This window comes from Neolamprologus multifasciatus, chromosome 2 (genome assembly GCF_963576455.1).
Source record: "Neolamprologus multifasciatus chromosome 2, fNeoMul1.2, whole genome shotgun sequence".
Classification (NCBI taxonomy): Eukaryota; Metazoa; Chordata; class Actinopteri; order Cichliformes; family Cichlidae; genus Neolamprologus; species Neolamprologus multifasciatus.
Window position 1 is genome coordinate 12,033,958 of NC_140440.1, and position 20,288 is coordinate 12,054,245.

The window sequence follows — 20,288 nt, forward strand, 5'->3', positions numbered from 1 at the left end:
AAACAATAATTTTCTAAATCAATTTTCTTCATACTCCTGCTTCGCTTTTTGCCATTTGTCATGTTTAATGTTGTGATTCGACTTCTTGCTTCAGTCTTCATTACGTAGCCACGGCTTGATGAACATAAATCATGTACAACCGTATTTATTCAAACATACATCAGGTCGAGGTTTGATATCTTTCTCTGCCTGTCTTTGCGCTTTGTTCTCCAATTATGAACAGATGTCAGCTGCTATGGTTGAGCTCTTAAATCACCACAAATCATCATGTCACCCACTTGCGAACAGACCTGCATATGCACACTGACACACACGCACGTGCTCATTAAAACTCAAAACCGCATTTTCACGCGCACATGCACTGAAAGCACGCCTAAATGCAAGCGTGCACGCACACACACACGACTCCGAGCCATTTACTTCCGTCCTTTTTATGCAGTTTCCCAATTCTGCTCCAGACATGCTTTCATTGTCATCGCATCTGGTTTAAGCTATAAATTTTCTATAATTCATTGCTCTAGTAAGAAAAAAAATTCACAATATAAAAAGACAAAGTTAAAGAAAAGCGATTAAGGGAGAACAAAAGAGAAGAAACTCCATGAAAAGACTGTGGGAGTACGAAAGAGAAGCTCGCCTCGCCTTTTCAGTTTTTTTGAAGGTCACTGTGGTTTGTAGAGCAGAAAAAAAAACCTTTTTTGGTTTCACTTTACTGGTGGTCCAATAAATCTTCTCACAACGACGCATGAACATACGCGCATGCAAAAGTCCTCAAATAAACAACCACACGCTCACACAAACACATTTTACTTACAAACATTTTCCAACCTACACACAATAAAAGAACGAACCCTTCAAAGAATCTTCCAATTTCCCCACATCAACAAAAGCCTGCCTTCACAAAATGCCTCTCCATGCCTTCCAACCACTGAGGCGGAGTACAGTGGGTGTTTTACGGCAATCGAATGCTAAAACATCTGGGGAAAATAGGAAACTGTGAAAATATTGGTACAAATTAAACGTGGTTGGAGGAAAACGAGCCAGCTGACTGGGGGAAGGAGGAATGAGCGCTGATATTGGGTGCTAATAAGAAAAAGGTGTTAAATGATACTCTTGGTTAGAAATCGAGAGGGAAATACAATAAGATGCAGGTGTGGGCTCATTACTGCGAAACAGACCGGTCATAAGATAATTAACACAGGACCACACAGGTAAGGAGGGGAGATGAAAGCGAAGAGGACGTGTGGTGGAAGCAAGGAAGCGAAACTGTGAGAGAACCCTTAGCAGAGCAGCAAAGTACCACAGAGGTCCACAGAGTAAGCTATTACAACAACTACCGCTCCATGCTCTGAGCATCCTTACCAATGTAGATTGATCCAGCTATGAAAACAGTTTCCAGAGTCTGCAAGCCATGATCATTTTCTATTGGAAACATACAAATTACATCACCCTGCTTGGATTTTTAATTAATTACATGTACAGCATGCATGCAAAACTCTCAAGCCAATCCTTGCTGCTCTAATGAGCTTGAAAGTCAATATATTGCATGACTGTCTACTTTTGCATAGTTTTGTATGTTAGTTTGCACATATTTGCAAATAAAAGCTCTGAAATATTCTGTGAATTTAAGGAAACATTAAACACTGTCAGTTCCTGACCTGAAGTACTTCTATTTTTGGCTTCACTTAATTAGAGCCTAAAAATAAAGCATCTGACTGCAAACTCACAAGGAAATATCTGTATTTCTGTAGATGTGTTCACTTATCTCAACAGTTCACTCAGTTTTAAGTGAAGACTTCAGGTCAAAAAGCCAAAGGGGCCTTGTAATCTAAGATGCTACATCTTAATGAAGGTTGTGGGACGTGAGAACTACTGTCAAAGATGCATAAAACTATACAGTTTTCAATTTACGTATGGGTGTTGATTTGCTTGTACTTTGCTTTAAGTGGAAAGGATCCTATTCCCAAGTTTTGATGTTGTAATTCACAGGATTGGTTCTCATTACCAGTGAAACTGACAAACACATAATATACATACATTTGCTCAATTAACTGTGCATAGCATGAATGTGTGTGTGCATATGTGAAGTGAGTGAAAGGGACAGTGAATGAGGGAGGGGAGAAGGGGGCAGCAGCTGCTTGCCTGGATGACCTCAGCGGCAGCTGTTGCCCCCCAACCCCTCCACCACCGCCCCCGCCCTCTGTATGCCAGCTTGCCTTTGAAGTTCAGGTCAAGACCGATGCAGCTTTGAATGCATACCGATAATGATTGCAGGAAAATAAAAGGATATTTTCGACCGGCAATATGCAAATTTATGGAAAACTGGGACTGAAACTGTATTGTTGACACTATAACTGAACTTCAGACCTGTCACTTCAATGATAATAAAATCGATGCTGTATCTATAGGAAGAAAATCTTGGCATATTCATTGATAGATAAAACGCTGCATCATTAGGTTTCCTGCAAGTGTTGTGTTATCTAAGATTTCAACCTGGCTCCTGTTAACTTCGGTGCATGACTTAATTTCAAATCGAAGATACTTTTGTCCTTTTAAAACACCGAATGAATGAATTTGCATCGGAGCATTTTACTCAACCCAGTCTTTGAAGTGCCGACGCGGTATAGAGAGTCCAGCTTTAGTCAGATTCTCTGGAACGCTATGCAGCCTTAATCACTCTGCTGGCATCCACTCTACTGACTGAAACCTGACACACGCGCGCACGCGCACACAGAGACACACACAAAATCGGGTGGCATGTGCACAAACTCGTGGAATGAAGCACGCGCGCACAGACGGGTGTGGAGGTTCACCGGCACACAGACCCAGACACACGAGCAGGCAAAGACAGAGGCTTGCATGTGTAAATGCACGCTGACACACTGTCCTTCCAACAGGTATTTTGTTTACATGGATAAGAGTTGAGGGAAGTGGTTATTTGAGTCCATGTACAAAAAATAAAATACACACTTGTATTTGCGCAGCAAGGTTGTCAGAGCAGTCACAGACTACTGCCTCCACATAACAGCTCACCCACCCAGACGCTAACAACAATACAGCCTTCTGGGCATTGTATAGGAAAAGAAACATGGTACAACAAAGCCTCTTTTATAGTGACATTAGCATTGACACGCACACACAGATGAGGAATTTCCATGCCTCCGGACTAACAGTTTGCATCGCCTGCACTGGTGCAACTCAATTTTTACATTTACATGAAGCACAAAATGATTCATTTCGTGCTCAAACAGTTCAATTTTGTTTGAAAAATACGATGGACTACGTAACTTTTAGAGTTTACGCGTTGATGCAATTCATCGAAAGGTTCACATTGATGTCTCATGCACCAAACACTTACCTATCACAATAAGTGTGTAGTTGACATTTACGCTGCCAAACCCATTGGTGGCTTTACAGATGTAAGTTCCTGCATCGTCCATCTCCACCTCCTTAATACGCAGAGCGTGCTGTGACACCCTGAACCGTGTCCAGCCCCTGTGGATGTTGCGGCCATCTTTGGTCCACATGATGAGGGGAGGGGGGTCACCCTCCACAGGGCAGGCCAGCTTAACCGTGCGACCCAGACGTGCGCTCTGCCGATGGTTCACCCGCTCCGACACCCTGGGGGGACCTCGTGGGTAGAAGAAAAATGAAAACTTTAGTAGTAGCATCAGCAGTAAATTCAGCCTGGTTATGTAAGACGTGAATAATTAGTATATTAGTATACTGGGCATGAATGAAGAGTGTGCAACTTGATCTACGAGAAAATGGATCATTCTGACCCCAAGAAAAAGACAAAATACTAGTTTTGAACAAATTTGTTGTTTGAGAAGCTCATAAGTTAGATTATAACTTAAATACAGTCAGAATCTAATTATTCCAGGAAGTTCAAGAAGTAAGTTTACTCCTTGGTAAATTTACAGTCTTAAAAGCATCCATTGGAAGCAAACACAAAGCCAATTAGTAAGTTTAATATCATTTGATATGCCACACTGACATGAAGCAGGCATGACCTTGACCGCTCGGTAGCCGCTCTACTGTGAAATAGCACACTAGGAAAACAAAAGGGATTAAAGTAGCCTGATTGAATTGGAAAGGTGGGAGGAAATGATGGAGAGAAATGGAGGGGACAGAACAAAGAGGGGGGGGAGAAACTGAGGAAGGAAAGAGGGAAGGTAAGAGGAGAAGCGAGGAGGAAATGAATAAGGGAATAAGGGAGTATGGAATTTAAGGGAGTAAGTCTGCGAAGAGAAAGGGAATGAAATACGAGTGAATAGGACAGGCACACAAAGAAAGACAAACAGAAACACAGAGAGGTGGAAGCAGGAGTGGCGTGGGAGTTAACTCGTTTCTGAGCATCTCTGTTTGGCCTCGCATTACTCCCTTTAGGTCAAAACAATACTCTCTAAATATAGCAATAAAAACACACAGTAGGCCACCATGTAGCAAACAATTTCCCAGCAAACAACAAAAGAAAATCCACCATTAAACAACTAACTTCAGGTCACGTCCTGTAGGTTAAACATGTGAAAGAAAGGGCAAACGGCGCTCCATGAAAATAGCGCGCCTGACAGACGTTTATCAAATCGATGTGGGCAGATACAGTTCAAACATTTCAGGTGTGTTTCATTCATTGCCCCCTTTGATATTGCTTGAATGTGTGCTTGTCAAAAAACGATTGGTTGGCTGTCGGGAACCTCTTCTTATGCTGTTTTTTGGTTGGCTTGTGATTGTGTTAGAGGTCGTAGTTGATTTTTTGTGCAAGGGAGAAAAGGAGTAGCCTGGTGTGCGGGGTTGAGAGTGAAGAAGAAAAGGCAAAGAAGTGCAGACTGTTTTAAGTGCAATCAGAAAAGGTTACAGGGGTAATCATTATAGTAGCGATCCACTAAGAACAGTGAAAGATTGACTAGTTTTATCACAGCTGGCATTCCAGTTTTTCACTTCTGTGTGGCTGGCGTGAGAAACAGGAGCGACGAGAGCCACAACAGATTATTAAGTGCGGGACAATCCCAAAATTAAATTGGGTTTTTGAACATTAAGAAAATACATCATTGTCCAGCCGTGGAGCATTGGCACGCATGACATGCATAAATCATATGACTGTATTTTTAGGCTGAGTGGCATTACACAATCTATATCTCTTTATTTTCTACTAAGTGTGCCAAGTGAAAACCATGAGATGTCACAAGCACTTTTATTAAAACACACTGATTGAAATACACCACAAAAACATAGTTTCCTTACCCTGTTTCAAAATGTACTCTCTTCCTGCATGTTGCTAAAGTCTTTCCAGCTTTCAGTGGAAAATGCTAAGGCTAATAAACACGTCCATCTCCAGGCGGCCAACATCTGTTTACTTGTCTCTTTTCTCAATGCCCACACCTAGACGTGATTCCATAAAAGCCAAATTCCCAATGAAGCTGTTCTTATTTATATTTATCTTTTTTTTAATCTCTGGGTACAATTAAACAGTTACTGAACTAAGATGACATTGTCACTGTTGAGGTCAGTCTGAATTCAGTCATTTTAGCAGTGTAGGGGCAGCACGGTGGTTAGCACTGTTGCCGCACAGCAAGAAGGTTCTGAGTTCAATTCCACCATTAGGCTGGGGTACGGTGTACATTTTAGGACATCCTCAGGTCTCAGGAAAAAAGTCGTTAGGTATCAGTTCTCGGGAAAAAAGTCGTCAGGTCTCAGACAAAAAATGTCAGGTCTCAGTTCTCAGGAAAAAAGTTGTCAGGTATCAGTAAAAAAGTTGCCAGGTCTCAGTTCTCAGGAAAAAAGTCGTCAGGTCTCAGACAAAAAAAATGTTAGGACTCAGTTCTCAGGAAAAAAGTTGTCAGGTATCAGACAAAAAAATGTCAGGTCTCAGACAAAAAAAATGTTAGGACTCAGTTCTCAGGAAAAAAGTTGTCAGGTCTCAGTTCTCAGTAAAAAAGTTGTCAGGTCTCAGTTCTCAGGAAAAAAGTCGGGTCTCAGACATTTTTTTGTCTGAGACCTGAGACCTGACAACTTTTTTCCTCATACCTGACGACTTTTTTCCTGAGACCTGACGATGTCCTAAAATGTACACCGTACTGGGGTCTTTTTGTGTGGAGTTTTCATGTTCTCCCTGTGTTTGCGTGGGTTCCCTCCAGGTACTCCGGTCCGGATGAATAAGCCGCTGCAACCTGCAGACAGAGGTGTGCCTGTGGTACAAAAGCAACACCTTATGGGGCTAAAAATGCTGCTAAATGTAGTTTACAGCACTGAGGAACATGCATAAGTGAGCTAGGCCTGGTTTAGTCGCTGACTCTGGGGGTGGGGCTTTGTGTGTAGAGAGTGAGAGGAGATTATGGGTTATGGAATGCAACACCAGATTTGTTTAAATATATAAACAAAAAAAAGCCTTAAAAAGGCTAAGCTGGAACTAGATTCATTCCTTCACTGTGCAGCTGCAGAAGTAGGAGATGAACAAGATGAAGAAAAAAATCCTAAAGAGGTGAGAAGAGAGTTATAAAAATGGGGGAAGCGTTACAGTAGTTCCTAGCTTGTGCTAACAAAGAGGGCTGTTATTTAAACATGGAAACAGGATGTGGACACAGTGATGGATGGATGGAAGTGAAATGTGTGAAAAAGACATTAGTCTTACAGGTATTCAGAGGAGCCTGCTCTCCTCCAAACTCATCATTCCTGGATAGGGGAATGTGTTCGTTCATCTGTATGGCTTTCTCATTAGGGGCCCGAGAGTTCACTCTTTCTCCTTTTCCTACCCTATACATCTATTCTTTTCTTTCCTGGTAATGTGGTTACATATTGCTGGTCTGCTTTTGTTATTTCCTTCTGATATATATCTCTCTGAACACACATAAAATCCATTTTTTCTTTTCTTAGTGTGTCTGAAATATTTTCCCATCTTTCTTTTTCTTGCACATATTTACCTCTTTTGATTGGTGGTATTACTGCCACATAATCCTAATTCTCCTTTGTATTTATTTATATCTTTTCTCTTCCTCTAAGATTGTAATCTTATTCCCCTTACCTCTAAACTACTCCACTACCAATCTTTTTTCTTGTCCGTAACCCCCCCTCCCTTCCTCTCATTTTCCCTGACATCACTCTTTTCCTTTCTGCCACTCCACTTTGCTCACTCTTTTCCTCTTTCAGCACACTCATTCACGCCGTCCTCTTCGTTCACTGCAGACTCTTTTCTTTTTCTCCGTCTCCTGGCTTTTTCACATTTGCGCACACGCATACACACACACACACTTCCTCAATTTCGTCCCAAGGGTATCACAGGAACAGGACCTCTATCCAAACCTCTCAACTTTCGACAGTTAACCTCTTCTACATCTTCCTCCTCTACCTCTAAATTTTCTTCCTTTCCACTCTCTCTCTCCCCAGTGATGGGAACACACGAACAGCAGCCTCTTTTCCTCCTCCTCCTCCCCTGCTCCCAGGTCTTTGACCAAAGAAAAGTCTTTTTAAATCTGTCTCTTGGGGGTGAAACTAAAGCAAGTAAAAAAAAAATCTTTCCTTCTTTTTCACGAGACACAGTTCAGGTTGTCTATGTACTTCTGCACATGAGGCTCCTATTAAGTAAATGGTAAATACGCAGCTGAAAGTAGGTTTGCAAAAATATAATATATAAAAAAATATAAAACATAAGCTTCAACAAGAAGAAAAGCATGTGAATTTAAATAAATATAAGGCATATTTGTCTTGAATTACGACACCAACGAATGCTAACTGGGGTCAGGAGTGAATAACCATCCAGTCCAAGTCCAGTCACTCGAATAATACCGGAGGTGTGGGTTAGAGATGTGTTGATTTACAAAAAAACACAATTTTATTTCACATTGACAAGAAACATCTGCTAAATTGAACCATGGCTCATAAAAAAGAGGTCCTGGAAGACTCCGACAAGAAACATTTGCTTTGCATAAAGTAACTTTAATGGGTGGTAGATATTTATCACTTCACAGTTAGACAAACTGTCTGTGAATGCAGAATTCAGTAATGAGTCATCTGTGATGTGCACAAAGAATTCATCTTAAATGAACGCACACTTTTAATGAGATAGAAAAGCAGCTATTTTCCGATCAAAGAAACTTCACCACACACCTGATGTTTACATGGACTGATGCAAACACAAAGTGTAAAAGATTCCTGCACACTGACACCACCCTAATGAAAAAATACTGAACAGGAAGCATCATAATTTGGGAATGCATTGTTGCCTATGGGTCAGAAAAGCTGAAAAGAATCAGCTTTATCAAGGTATTTTATAGCATTAGGTCACAGTGGTTGTCTGCCAGCTGAAGCCCAGTGTAGTTGAGTAAAGCGGTTGGATAGAAAGCCTAAATATTGATGTAAATTGGAAACAGACAGACTTTACTTTTCATCAGTCAGCAACACTGTACTGACAGGCCAGTCAGAGCGGTGACTAGAAAGATGCTCGATGTGGACGAGGCTGTGTGTATGTTGAAAAGTGGCCCAGAATAGGGAACCGAATAACAGCGGAGTTCAACACAAATTGGAAAAACACTAAAAACATAAAATACTGCGTAAGAAGCACAGATGGAGGCTGCATTGTTTTTAACACCTAGTTTTACTTTAGCGCTTTATTTGTTATAACTTTGCTCTTCTTTGCCGCTGGCTGATGGACATAAGCAAGCGCAGCACACAGACTGGTTGTTTGTGACACTGCCCCCTGGTGACAGTAAACATATAGATTATAGTCTGCAAAGTTAACCGTAGGCTGTCTGTAGGACCACCACTTAACCAATATGGAGCCTGAACTTAGGGTCACAGACTCATTTGCCATTTAGATAAAGACTGGACCACAGTTTACATCCAATCACTGTGAAGACCAGGTCATACTCACAGATCCCATTTACAAACTTTTTCTTAACATTGTCAATTACAGTAATTATGAATTTCAGAGTGCTTGAGCATTACTGTCTTATCTTTTTGGGTAGTTGGCATCTTTGAGAAAATTGCAGGGCTTTAAAATTGGCTTCTCTTGCCCACAACTGACTTCCCACAATAATTTAAAGCTCCTTGAAGATAGTTTGTTTGTGCCCACATATGCATAAACAAATGCTCACCCCCTCTCTGTCTGCCCTATGGTTATGCAGTACGGAGTATGTAGACAGACTGAATATGCACGTTGGGTATTCTGCAGCTTAACTACAGGAAAATATAGCCCACGTCAGACGCATGCTACTCCTGCAGGGACAGAAGCTTCCTGCTCAGAGCTGCACGATCTCTGCATGGACTGATGGAGAAAGTCTGAAGGCCAAATAAAGAAAAAATTAGTTCATACTGTACATTCTGTTCTTTCAGCAGTTACTCCCAAAACAACGGCAAATGCGAAGCTCAAGTTCCAACCTGGATGATGAATTAGTCTGTATTTGGAGAAAACACATACTTTCATGCACATTAGCTTCATCACTTCAAGCTTTTACTTCTCCAGATAAAATCAGTAAATTTATTCTGGATTTATTTTATGTAAGTTTACACTATCAACAGAATTCCTGGGCAGATTCGGCTGTTTAGACGGACTATAGCAGTATAATCATCAGTTCTTTAGTAAATCCTAAACTATCCTCACCAAACGATGACCTTATATTCAGACAATATGGGGAATATTAGTTACTGTACTGTAGTTACTGTAAACAAATACTTAGAGTAGTACCTTAATATGCTACAAGTATTTATTTATTTTTAGCAGAAGCTATGTCACGAATAAACTCTGCTTCACCAACTGCACCCAATTATCCAATAGCATATGTACTGTGGCACTATACTGACTCATTTGAATCCAGTGCAGTTCAGTTTTATTTATATAGCGCCAAATCACAACAACGACCTTTATATTGTCAGGTAGACCCTACAATAATAAATACAGAGAAAAACCCAACAATCATATGACCCCCTACGAGCAAGCACTTTGGCGACAGTGGGAAGGAAAAACTCCCTTTTAACAGGAAGAAACCTCCTGCAGAACCAGGCTCAGGGAGGGGCGGGGCCATCTGCCGTGACCGGTTGGGGTGAGAGAAGGAAGACAGGATAAAAGACACGCTGTGAGTTATTAATTCAACAGTATCTTACTCTAATACTCCAAATCTCCGACTGTCTGTCCAAGCTGGGCATATAGTGAGACGGAGGTTCTCATGTATAATACATATTATGACCAGTGTTGGTCAAGTTACTTGAAAAACGTAATCAGTAACTGATTACTTCCCCAAAAAAGTAATCCTGTTACTTTACTGATTACTTATTTTCAAAAGTAATTAATTACTTAGTTACTTAGTTATTTTTTAAAACACGATTTACAACCTGAATAGGTGATAAAGTGATAGATCTTTCAGCCCAATTCTACTTTTTCTGCATAATCATCATACAAAATGTAATCAAATGGAAAAGTCTCTTTTTAAAACTTGTTTTATTAGTTTTAATCTTTTAACTTTATGCATCAAGCAAATATTTAATTATATGCAACATTCTCTGACTGGAAGAAATTAGTTTAACATTTAAACCTATTTTCTGCACATTCCAGCACATAAAATAAAATATTTTTGTGTGTTTACACTCAGTCTTTCAAATAGATGCAAGTAAAACACAGCAGAAAATAAATAAAGTCAAAGACTAGCGGTCCTGTTGCTCTATTTTCACCTGTAAAGCAGGAGTGGGGTAGGCGGAGGTTTACCCTGGTGCAGGTGTGCAGCGGTCAGTGGAAGAATCCGCGAGTTTCTCTGTGAGTTTCCCATTACGTCGTAGCTACTCGGTGCTTGCTCGGAAGTTTAGGGGTTTTTTTCACTGTAAAAAGAAGTTTTCTTCCCACGCACAACGGACACTAATGTTTTTGTCACTTTTTATGGAATCAAACTCAAAGTAAGGTCAGTACTTCCACGCTTTAAACGCTGCACGCTCATACTCTCTCTGCACTCGATATATGATCCATTGTTGATCTGCACACAGCTGTTGTCACGAACGTCGCACTCGCTTACGTCACTGTCATGAGACATTCTCGCAAAAAAAAAATCACGGTTTTAGTAACGCAGTAACGCAGCGTTCCTACGAGAAGGTAACGGTAATCTAATTACCGTTTTTGCAATAGTAATCCCTTACTTTACTCGTTACTTGAATAAAGTAATTGGATTACAGTAAAGCGTTACAAGTAATTACACATTTTAAAAGTACAAACTTAGAAAAGCATCATATGACTTTAATTTTATGACAATGACGTGCAAGTTTGCTCGACAAAACATATATTATGCATGACACTATGACATCATCACACTGCCTTGTGACTACATTTAAATTTATATACTAGAGCAAGATCTTTGCAAGGATCCCACAAAATGGCCTCAGTCGATATAATAGTCTTGTATGTTTGTCTTGTAGTTCTTCTCTGGCTAGTTAGCCCTGATGTAACCGGCCGTGTCCCACAGAAGGTTGAGTAAACTCACCTGGTTTGGCCCCATGTCCATTATTCTATATTTGCTCTAAAATTGGACACTTATTAGCAAAATCAATGCAAATTGCATTAGTTGTTACACTCAAGTACAAACAGACTGTTTTTCTGGCTCTGGGTGCCAAATACCACGAATACACGTCTGTGTTTTCTCACGCTAACATTTTGTGATATGACACTGTGACAAATTAACTCGCAGTTCTAATGTGTTTTGTCTGGTTCTCTATTTTGCATTTGCAGAAATTCGGTGATGATTGCCAGTGCTGTGCTGTTTATTCAAATCAAACTCACGAATGCATTTCACATAAAAATGTAAAAATTACGAATTTTCTTAGCATGGTAAAAATACTATCTATAGCATAACTAGCATGGCAAAATAAGAGCTGCAAAATATCATCAGAAGTAGAGGAGCGGCATTCAAACATGATTTTTTTTAAGCGCAGAAAAAAAACTTGCTAATTTGGTCATTTTTTGTTGTGTTGTATATTTTGGCAGACTGCGATCGCTGGGGCTGAACCTTTATGTTTTTGATTGAGAGTTCTGGTCTTTTATTGCCCCGAACGTTCCAATGGTCTTTGAGTCAGATGGGTTTGCAGAGTCCAACACAACGTTGTTGTTGGCAGGCAAGCGAGACTGGGGCGAGAGGGGAGAGCCGAGGAATGCTTTTCATGGAGAGCTCTTGACAGCGGGACACAGCGCTGATGTACCGATCAAGGTAGAGGTGTGTGAGCATGTGTGTGCATCTGTAAAATATTGTGTGTCTCAAAAGTTTGGAACGCTGCAACACAAACGAATCCTCAGGAGCTCATTGTTATTACCAGGTATGTTTGAAAAGTAACATTTACGTCTTTAGTTCTGCCCTGTACTGTAGTAAAACTTACGATTTTAAAAACCAAACCCTATGTGTACTTTCCTGCAGTACGCTTCAGTGACAATCTGTCTGTTCTCAGGCTTAAATTACACCAATACTCACAAGTCTGCTATTTATGCCTTTGGAGAAACCCTGTAATCCCTTGCTGTTATTGTTTATAAGACATATTCCATTATCACATCCATAGTTTCTAAACTGATTAAAAACCAACAGGACTTCTTTTTGCGTAAGGCCACATTTAGCCTTTCAGGCAGCTTATTGGACAGAATTAACTCACAAAAAACACAAAAAACACAAACATAAAATACGTTGATCTTATGTTAATTGAGGCAGAAACTGCAGAGCACAAAGTGTACAATCATTTGTGTACTTCAGGTGCTTTCTCACACAGACGGACACACAGACGCTTTCTTCTTGTTCTGACCCATTCACTTCCACTCCATCAACAGGTCAGCTGCTGCTTGTTACCCCATCCTGACAGTTAACTGTGTGCCTGAGGCTGGCACACAACACTGCGGGCTGCATGACACACACACAGTCGCACACTTTACATAAACCAAAAGCATACACTTGTCTCTCTCTCGCTCTCTCACGCACACACACAAAAGAAAAACACACAGCGGACAGAAAAACTTTGAGGAATCTGCTGAGTGGTTTGTTCAGCAACTTGATCCCCTCCGCGACTCACACCATCGGTTCCCGAGCGCACACACACACACACACACACACACACACACACACACACACACACACACACACACAATCAAAAAGGTGGGAACTTTGGATTATTACCTTTTCATTTTGATTTTACAGTTTAATTATAACGTCAGACCTTTCAGAGAGACATGATTTATTTTCTCCTACTTGTTCACACTTTCTTTCTCTTTTTACAGCCTCCGATCCGTCCTTCTCTTTGTGCTCTTTCACTATAGCCTTTCTAATAGCTAGTTATTTTGTTCCGGCTTTCCTCTCTTCTCTCGACTGCACCTGTCTGCCTTTCCCTGGAGGAAAGCCCCTCCATAATCAAGAGTAATAATCAAGGCTATCATTTAGAAGAAACTTACCAAACAAGTTGCTCAATTACAAAAACAAGGGAAAACTTGAGGCTAAAGACTTGCCCTAACCTTTGTGAAGAAATAAACCCTCAAAACTATACCCAACAATCCCGCCCATCATAAAAACTCTTCACGGTTACCACATAATTATGGACTTCCTTCCAAAAACAACGATCAATATGATCAATGTTCAAATTTCACATAAATGATCTGAAACCGCTTGTGAATGGTGTGAAATTGACCACCGACCGTTTCTTTTCAGGTTCATGCTCCGTTAAGAGGAAAACATTTGCTGGAGAAAAAGATATGAATCATTTATAATGACACACCCCACCCAGGAGAGAGGCATGAAAGCTATTATTTTAGTTTACTTAGGTTTAGAGTTTAATAGTAATACATTTTCACTTTGTTTTACATTATGCAGCTGTGAGAAAATGAATGCTGATCGGGTTATTAAAAAGGTTGTCACTCTTCAGACGGCTCACTGGTGCAGCTGCGTGTAATCTAAGGCTCCTAGTTTCTGAACCTTACGCATATGTAATTCAGAAATGAACACATGTCTTCATTTGTAACTATACAGCATTGTATGAGTAACACATTATTGCCTAACTTCAGGCTAAAATCTGGAAAAACATATTAAAATTCCACAGTTTAGTGTTTTTACATGGACCTTACTGACCTAAAGGTAAATGCAGTAAGTATATTAGGTAAGATATCTTCAACTGCTCCTTTATTTTTCAAGGGATCGCCACAACGGATGGATCGGCATGTTTGATTTGGCACAAATTTGACAAAGTATGACCTTCCAACCCTCCCAGGCTTGGTACTGTGAGTAAACTAGCTTGTGACGCCCTGCGTCTCCTCCCGGTCTTGAATACGTGATTTCTCACATGTAAAGCAACCAGAAGAACTCATAAAGAAAAGACAGAAGATACTTGAACATGGAAAAAATGGTATAAGAGGCCTTTGGAGGAAACATGACTATAAAGTTCTGCAAACCAACAAGAACCTGAGAGCACTTTAAACCTTGAGCATTCTTTTAAAGCTTATAAAGGGCTTTATGAAAACCACATCATGCACAGTATGCACTTGTGAGAGTGGGTGTGCAGGAATACTGTGGGCTAACTACATAACTGCAGACTCAGGGAAGTGAAGAAAAGTACAGTAAGTTAGAAGAAAAAAAGAAAAGCGCTGTGTGAGAGCCAGCGGAGAGGCACTACTCGGGGTGAGTTAAGGGATGAAGCCATGGAAGGATGAACAGAAAGCAAATAATCCACATAAACAGCTACCTGCTAACATTTGAGGATTTACAACTAAGCTGCAGACTGGACGTGCAACTGACATTTTAATGACTACCTGGGGTAAAACTGTGAGAGAATATACTTTAGCCTCTGTAACCCTGTATTTTCTTCGCAACCTGTGAGTTAAAAAGGAAAAAAAGAAAAGGTAAAGATTGACAGTGCTGGAGAAATCTTCGACAACATGCAGTCCTGACTTGTTGGAAGGTGATCGTGTAGCTGCTCACGAATGCACAAAACTATGCCCGCTCTGTCACTTCTGTCTTTGAATTGCTGGAGATAAAAAGAAGACAGGAAGTACATTAAGATACCGTGTCTATCTCCTGTAACATCCACGTAGCCTGATAAGGTTTGCTTACAGTTTATGCATGTCATATCTAAACACTAAACAATAGATGCTAGGCCTCAACGAAGGTTAAAGGCCACAAACTTCTAGTTTAGTGTGTGTATTTTTATGCCTTCAAAGTTCAATATCTCCTAATCAGAATGTGACCCGTGGTAGGTCCCTATTTAAAATAGGACAGAGCCGTAGGCGCACAGTCAGTTAAAAAAAAAAATTTAATTTTTAATACAAAATAAAAGTAACAGTGTAACAGCAGCACCTAAAAACAATTAAAAACTTTACCTTATTAAAACCAATAAAACTGTATGATTGCCCGTGAGACGGGACAAGCGCTGCGGGGAACTGTTTAAGAACAAATCGACATAATACACTGGTTAATAAAGGACGGCAACTCACATCAACCCAAATGGGCAAAACTCTATAAAAAAAGACAAATCTTCAGTGCCGTCTTCACTCCGGCCCACCGCTGGGCATGCAAAAGCGGTGAGACAAAAAAAGGATTTGTTTTCCCTGCAGCGCCTTCACCGTCTGCGACAATATATAGGTATAAAAAAAAGGGTTAAAATACTAAAAGAATCAATCTCTATGGTGCCTACTGATACAGAAAAATAAAACAAGAAACAAATAAAATCGACAGCCGCAGCAGTCAAAATTACATCAGAATAAAACAAATTAAAAACACTGATGTGTCGGGTCCTGTGCCCGCAGTCAGAAATCCACTGGGCAAAGCAGCAGCTCGATACTCTGTCCACAAGTTCACGTCACACCCTAATAAATGTGGGTCAGTGGCGGTGAAGTCCACTACACTGTTCTGACGGGAACGCAATGTTTCCCACCGTTCTGACAGAGTTTCATGGAAAGAAGTTAAAAACACAAACTTGCCCAACTTGGACCAAGCACTGGCAGCTTCAGGTTTGCTGAGGTATGCCTAATTGCCCACACCTGAGCTTATAAAAGGAGCAAAGACCAGCTCCGCCCACCAGGGGTGGTTCCCCGACTAAGGTCACACCTGTCACAATCTCCCCCCTGGTTTTTGAATTGGCGACCCGACAATGAAACATTAAAGCCACGGTCTGTAAAAAGCTGTAACTGAATGTACACTAGGTGGCCTGGCTTCAGTGGATTGGGGCAGATGGTGTGGATTGGAATGGTGGCCAGCTGTTGAGCGTGTCGTTCTTCTAATTGTACCACTTTCAGCTAATGGAGTGGGGACACTGCGCTGTGGAGTCAGGGTACCAAGCTCAGTCCCTCTGGACTGCGGCCCTATTACTATAGCCAGGTCCTCTGGGGGTTGTTGGGGACAAGGTGCAGAATCAGTTTGTACACTTTGGGGGTCACCTCTTGGGGACTCTCTTCGTTGCCACACATAAAAGTCTCCCTCATCCTCAGACAGGGGTAACCGGTCAGGTGAACTTCTAGGGTTAGGAGTTTGCTGGAGCTCTGCCCTTATTTTCTCACAGATATCAGCAGGGATCGGCTTAATCAGTTGTCTGTTAACCTGTCTTTTCTGTTCTGGATCATGGTCATTATGCAAGCCATGTAAAACCTCATTCTTTAGACTATGAGGGACCACTAATTGGCACACGGGTTCCCCCCCATCTGGCTGAAAAATCTGCCGATAAAGCACACCCTCCTTCTCTACCAGTTTCCTCCACTGGCGCAACATTTCCAGTACTGCTGCTGGCAAATCTCTCCTCTCCTGGCGAGTAGGGCCAGTTCCTTGGCGCCAAAACTTCAAAAAGCCACTAATTATGGGGTCATCCCTCTGCAAAGTAGCAAGGTCTGCAAGTGAATGAGAGGGTAAGACCGAAATCATAGATTGGATTACTTTCTGGGGTGGTAAAACTGGTTGGACTAAAGAGCCTGGAAGGGAAGTACCAGGAAGCAGTGTTTCCAAAGACACAGGTTGATCTGATGGCTGACACTGTCGAGACAAAGCATCTGCATTGCCATTTGTACGACCTGGACGATACTTAATTGAAAAATCAAAAGAAGAGAGCTGAGCGGCCCAGCGCTGTTCCAAAGCTCCGAGCTTTGCTGTAGTCAGATGGCTCAAGGGGTTGTTGTCGGTATAGACAACACACTTGTTACCCAGCAGATATTCTCTATATTTTTCAGTCATAGCCCATTTCAAGGCTAGGAATTCAAGTTTCATGGAAAGAAGTTAAAAACACAAACTTGCCCAACTGGGACCAAGCACTGGCAGCTTCAGGTTTGCTGAGGTATGCCTAATTGCCCACACCTGAGCTTATAAAAGGAGCAAAGACCAGCTCCGCCCACCAGGGGTGGTTCCCCGACTAAGGTCACACCTGTCACAAGAAGGTTGTCAGTTCAATAACAGCCTGCTGCAGTATTCCAGTGAGTAAGAAATACTGTCTACTTGAATACTTTAACAACTCAAATAGAGTAAAAAGTAGGGCTGCCACGATTAGTCGACTAGTCACGATTACGTCGACTATCAAAATCGTCGACGACTGATTTAATAGTCGACACGTCGTTTGAAGCTTTGTAAGATCACAAAAGACGCAGGAATAAGTAGTAGGATTTAAGAGTGTAATAACGGACTGAAACAGAAGATGGCAGCACTGCATGTACAAGGATGCCAGCTGCCGTTAAGCCCCGAAGAAGAAGAAGCTGTGTCCCAGAATTCATAGCGCAGCCCAGCTCAGTTTACAACAATGGCGGCAGCTAGTTAGTTTTAATATTACTCTTATTATTCTTTCTGGGTCACAAAATAAACGTTTAACATATTTTCAGGTGAGAATGTAGCTGTGTAAACCTCAAATATCTGCTCAGTTTATCAAGACACCACATATTTTCAAAAGCGCTCCGACGTTTTCGGAGACGTCTGTTACCCACTAGCTCGATAGCTAGCCGGGGGCAAGGCTAACTAGAGCCGTGAGAACACCGGACTCCCGCAAATCGTTTTCAAACCCACCGCCGTCTTTCGCTACTCAGGTTAAACATGATATATAAGTCACTTAGATAACTTAAAAATGTTATTGTTTGGCTTTTTTTAGTATTTTATTTGTTTCTGAGTAAATCGGTTTGGCTGATATTAAAGTTATAGTTTTTACACAGCTGAATAAACATCAAGCAGACAGCTGATTATCAGAAGTGTGAGATGCTCGAGAATATACTCCGGTGTCCTGTCATATTTTAGATAGCAAGGAGTTTATTAAACTTCACCGAAACAATCTGCAAATTTCATTAAAATTTAATAAACTATCATCTTGTCTTTATTTTTAGTTAGCACATACCTTAAACACTTCAAGCTGTAAGCTAATGATAGTTATATAAGAGCAGATGGTGCTGGTGCAATAATCTGTACGTTTTACGTCCAATGGATGATGATCTGATTAGTCGACTAATCGCAAAAATAATCGGTGACTAGTCGACTATCAAAATAATCGTTTGTGGCAGCCCTAGTAAAAAGTATTACCACCATTCCTGGCTGGTCAGTTGCACTGAGCCTGAATATGATGGCACACTCAGCTCACTTTCATCCTGAATCAAAACAAACATTTATTTGGTTTTAATAATGTAACACTGACTTAAGAAGAAAACAACTGTTTATAAGTTTCAGATCATTTCACTCCAACCTTCAGTACTGAACTCAAACAAACATTCATTAGGCTGCAAAGCCTTTTCCCCAACAGAACAGGAGAGCAGGTGGTCTGATTGTATGCAAGGAATTCAAGGCTGGGGTCAATTGACTTATTTAGTCACAGTCAGGTTACAGTCACTGTGAACATAACTTTGCAACGACCCAGGCACCAACAAAGGAACACTATTTATACGTACAGTATGTGGCAAAAAACATTCATTTATAGTCTACAAATCTGTGAAATAGCCACTGTAAATATATACATCTGTATCTTGTGTGTCTTTTGTCTTGTGCCTTACAGATAAGCCAAGACATAGTTGACGTAAGATAAGAAATAGTTAACACGCTTGATTAGGTGCACATTTGGGTGAATGTGTGTAAAGCAAAGCGATGTCCTCGACCTGGCATTTATCAACATGCTGGAGGCAGACACTGTTACTCATTAACAGCGAGTGATAACGAATGCATACACAGGCACAAACAGACACAAACACACACGGTACAACCTGTGTTAAGCACCTGATTTCAGTGGTAGAAAGCAGACTATTTACTCTAAGGGAGCCATCCATATTGACATAACTATAAAAACAAGAGACGAGGGATAAGCGAGGGAGCACGAAAGAGAGCAATAGTCATAAAAATAGCTTATAGCTCCCCACGTTGTGAAAGGATGAAGATTTAGACAATTAAGTGATTTAAGAGCGATTTGTCATAAAACATAAAAAGAGAATTTGGGTATTTCATCATTTCCATTACACAATATTGTTGGTCATTATCACTAATGTAAGAAGATAAAACTCTACCATGCCAAGAAAAAACAAAAAATCCAAGAGCAACGATTCCCGCCACCTTTTTCCAGACTCAAGTTCATTTAAAGGTGAACTGAAGAAATGACCTCTAGGTCAGCGGTCCCCAACCCCCGGGCCTCGGACCGGTACCGGTCCGTGAGTCGTTTGGTACCGGGCCGCGAGAGCTGAGGCTCAGGTGTGAAATGTATGGTTTTCAGGGTTTTTATTGGTTTTCAGCGTTATTTTGTTATCGTTTTTATCGTTTACTTGGTTTTCCTGGGTCTTTTCACGTGTGTTATGAATAAATCTTCTTTTTGTCGGTACCGGTACTAGTTTTATTTTGTTGTATTTATCCGCGACACCTTAAAGGCCGGTCCGTGAAAATATTGTCGGGCATAAACCGGTCCGTGGCGCAAAAAAGGTTGGGGACCACTGATGTAGTCAATGCAATACAAAGGCATTGAAGACTCTGTGAAGGCAACGTCAATGCTGAATGGTGGAGCGACATATGCTGCCATCCTGGCAACATGATTTTCAGGGAAAGTCTTGGTTATTTCGGCAAGACCGTGCCGTATCTGCACATAGCATAACATCAATGGCTTCATAATAAAACAGGCTGAGCGGTGAACTGACCAGACTGCAGTCCAGACCTGTCAGCAGTTAAATGACTCTCACTCAGGAAGTGTTTTGTCCAAAAGTGAGAAGCCTACTTTAGTTTTACAAGGTGACAGAGTGGAGTTAGAAGTAAAGCTCATCAAATTAATACTTACTTGGTTATCACTTAAATAAACATGTCTTTTCTTTCTGTTTGGATTTGTTTTGTACTCGTCAGTTTGAGCATCACACTTTGAAGATCAGCGATCCAGCA

General features: G+C 41.0%; 1 protein-coding gene across 2 annotated transcripts in view; it reads right to left on the reverse strand.

The window, feature by feature from the left end:
- The window catches only part of fgfrl1a (fibroblast growth factor receptor like 1a), a 78,240-nt gene that overhangs the window by 43,193 nt on the left and 14,759 nt on the right, over nt 1-20,288 (reverse strand). For both annotated transcript variants that reach the window (XM_085176556.1, XM_085176548.1), the window contains exon 3: nt 3,356-3,628. In XM_085176556.1, the coding sequence (XP_085032682.1) occupies nt 3,356-3,628 (273 nt within the window). The remainder of the gene's footprint in view (nt 1-3,355; nt 3,629-20,288) is intronic.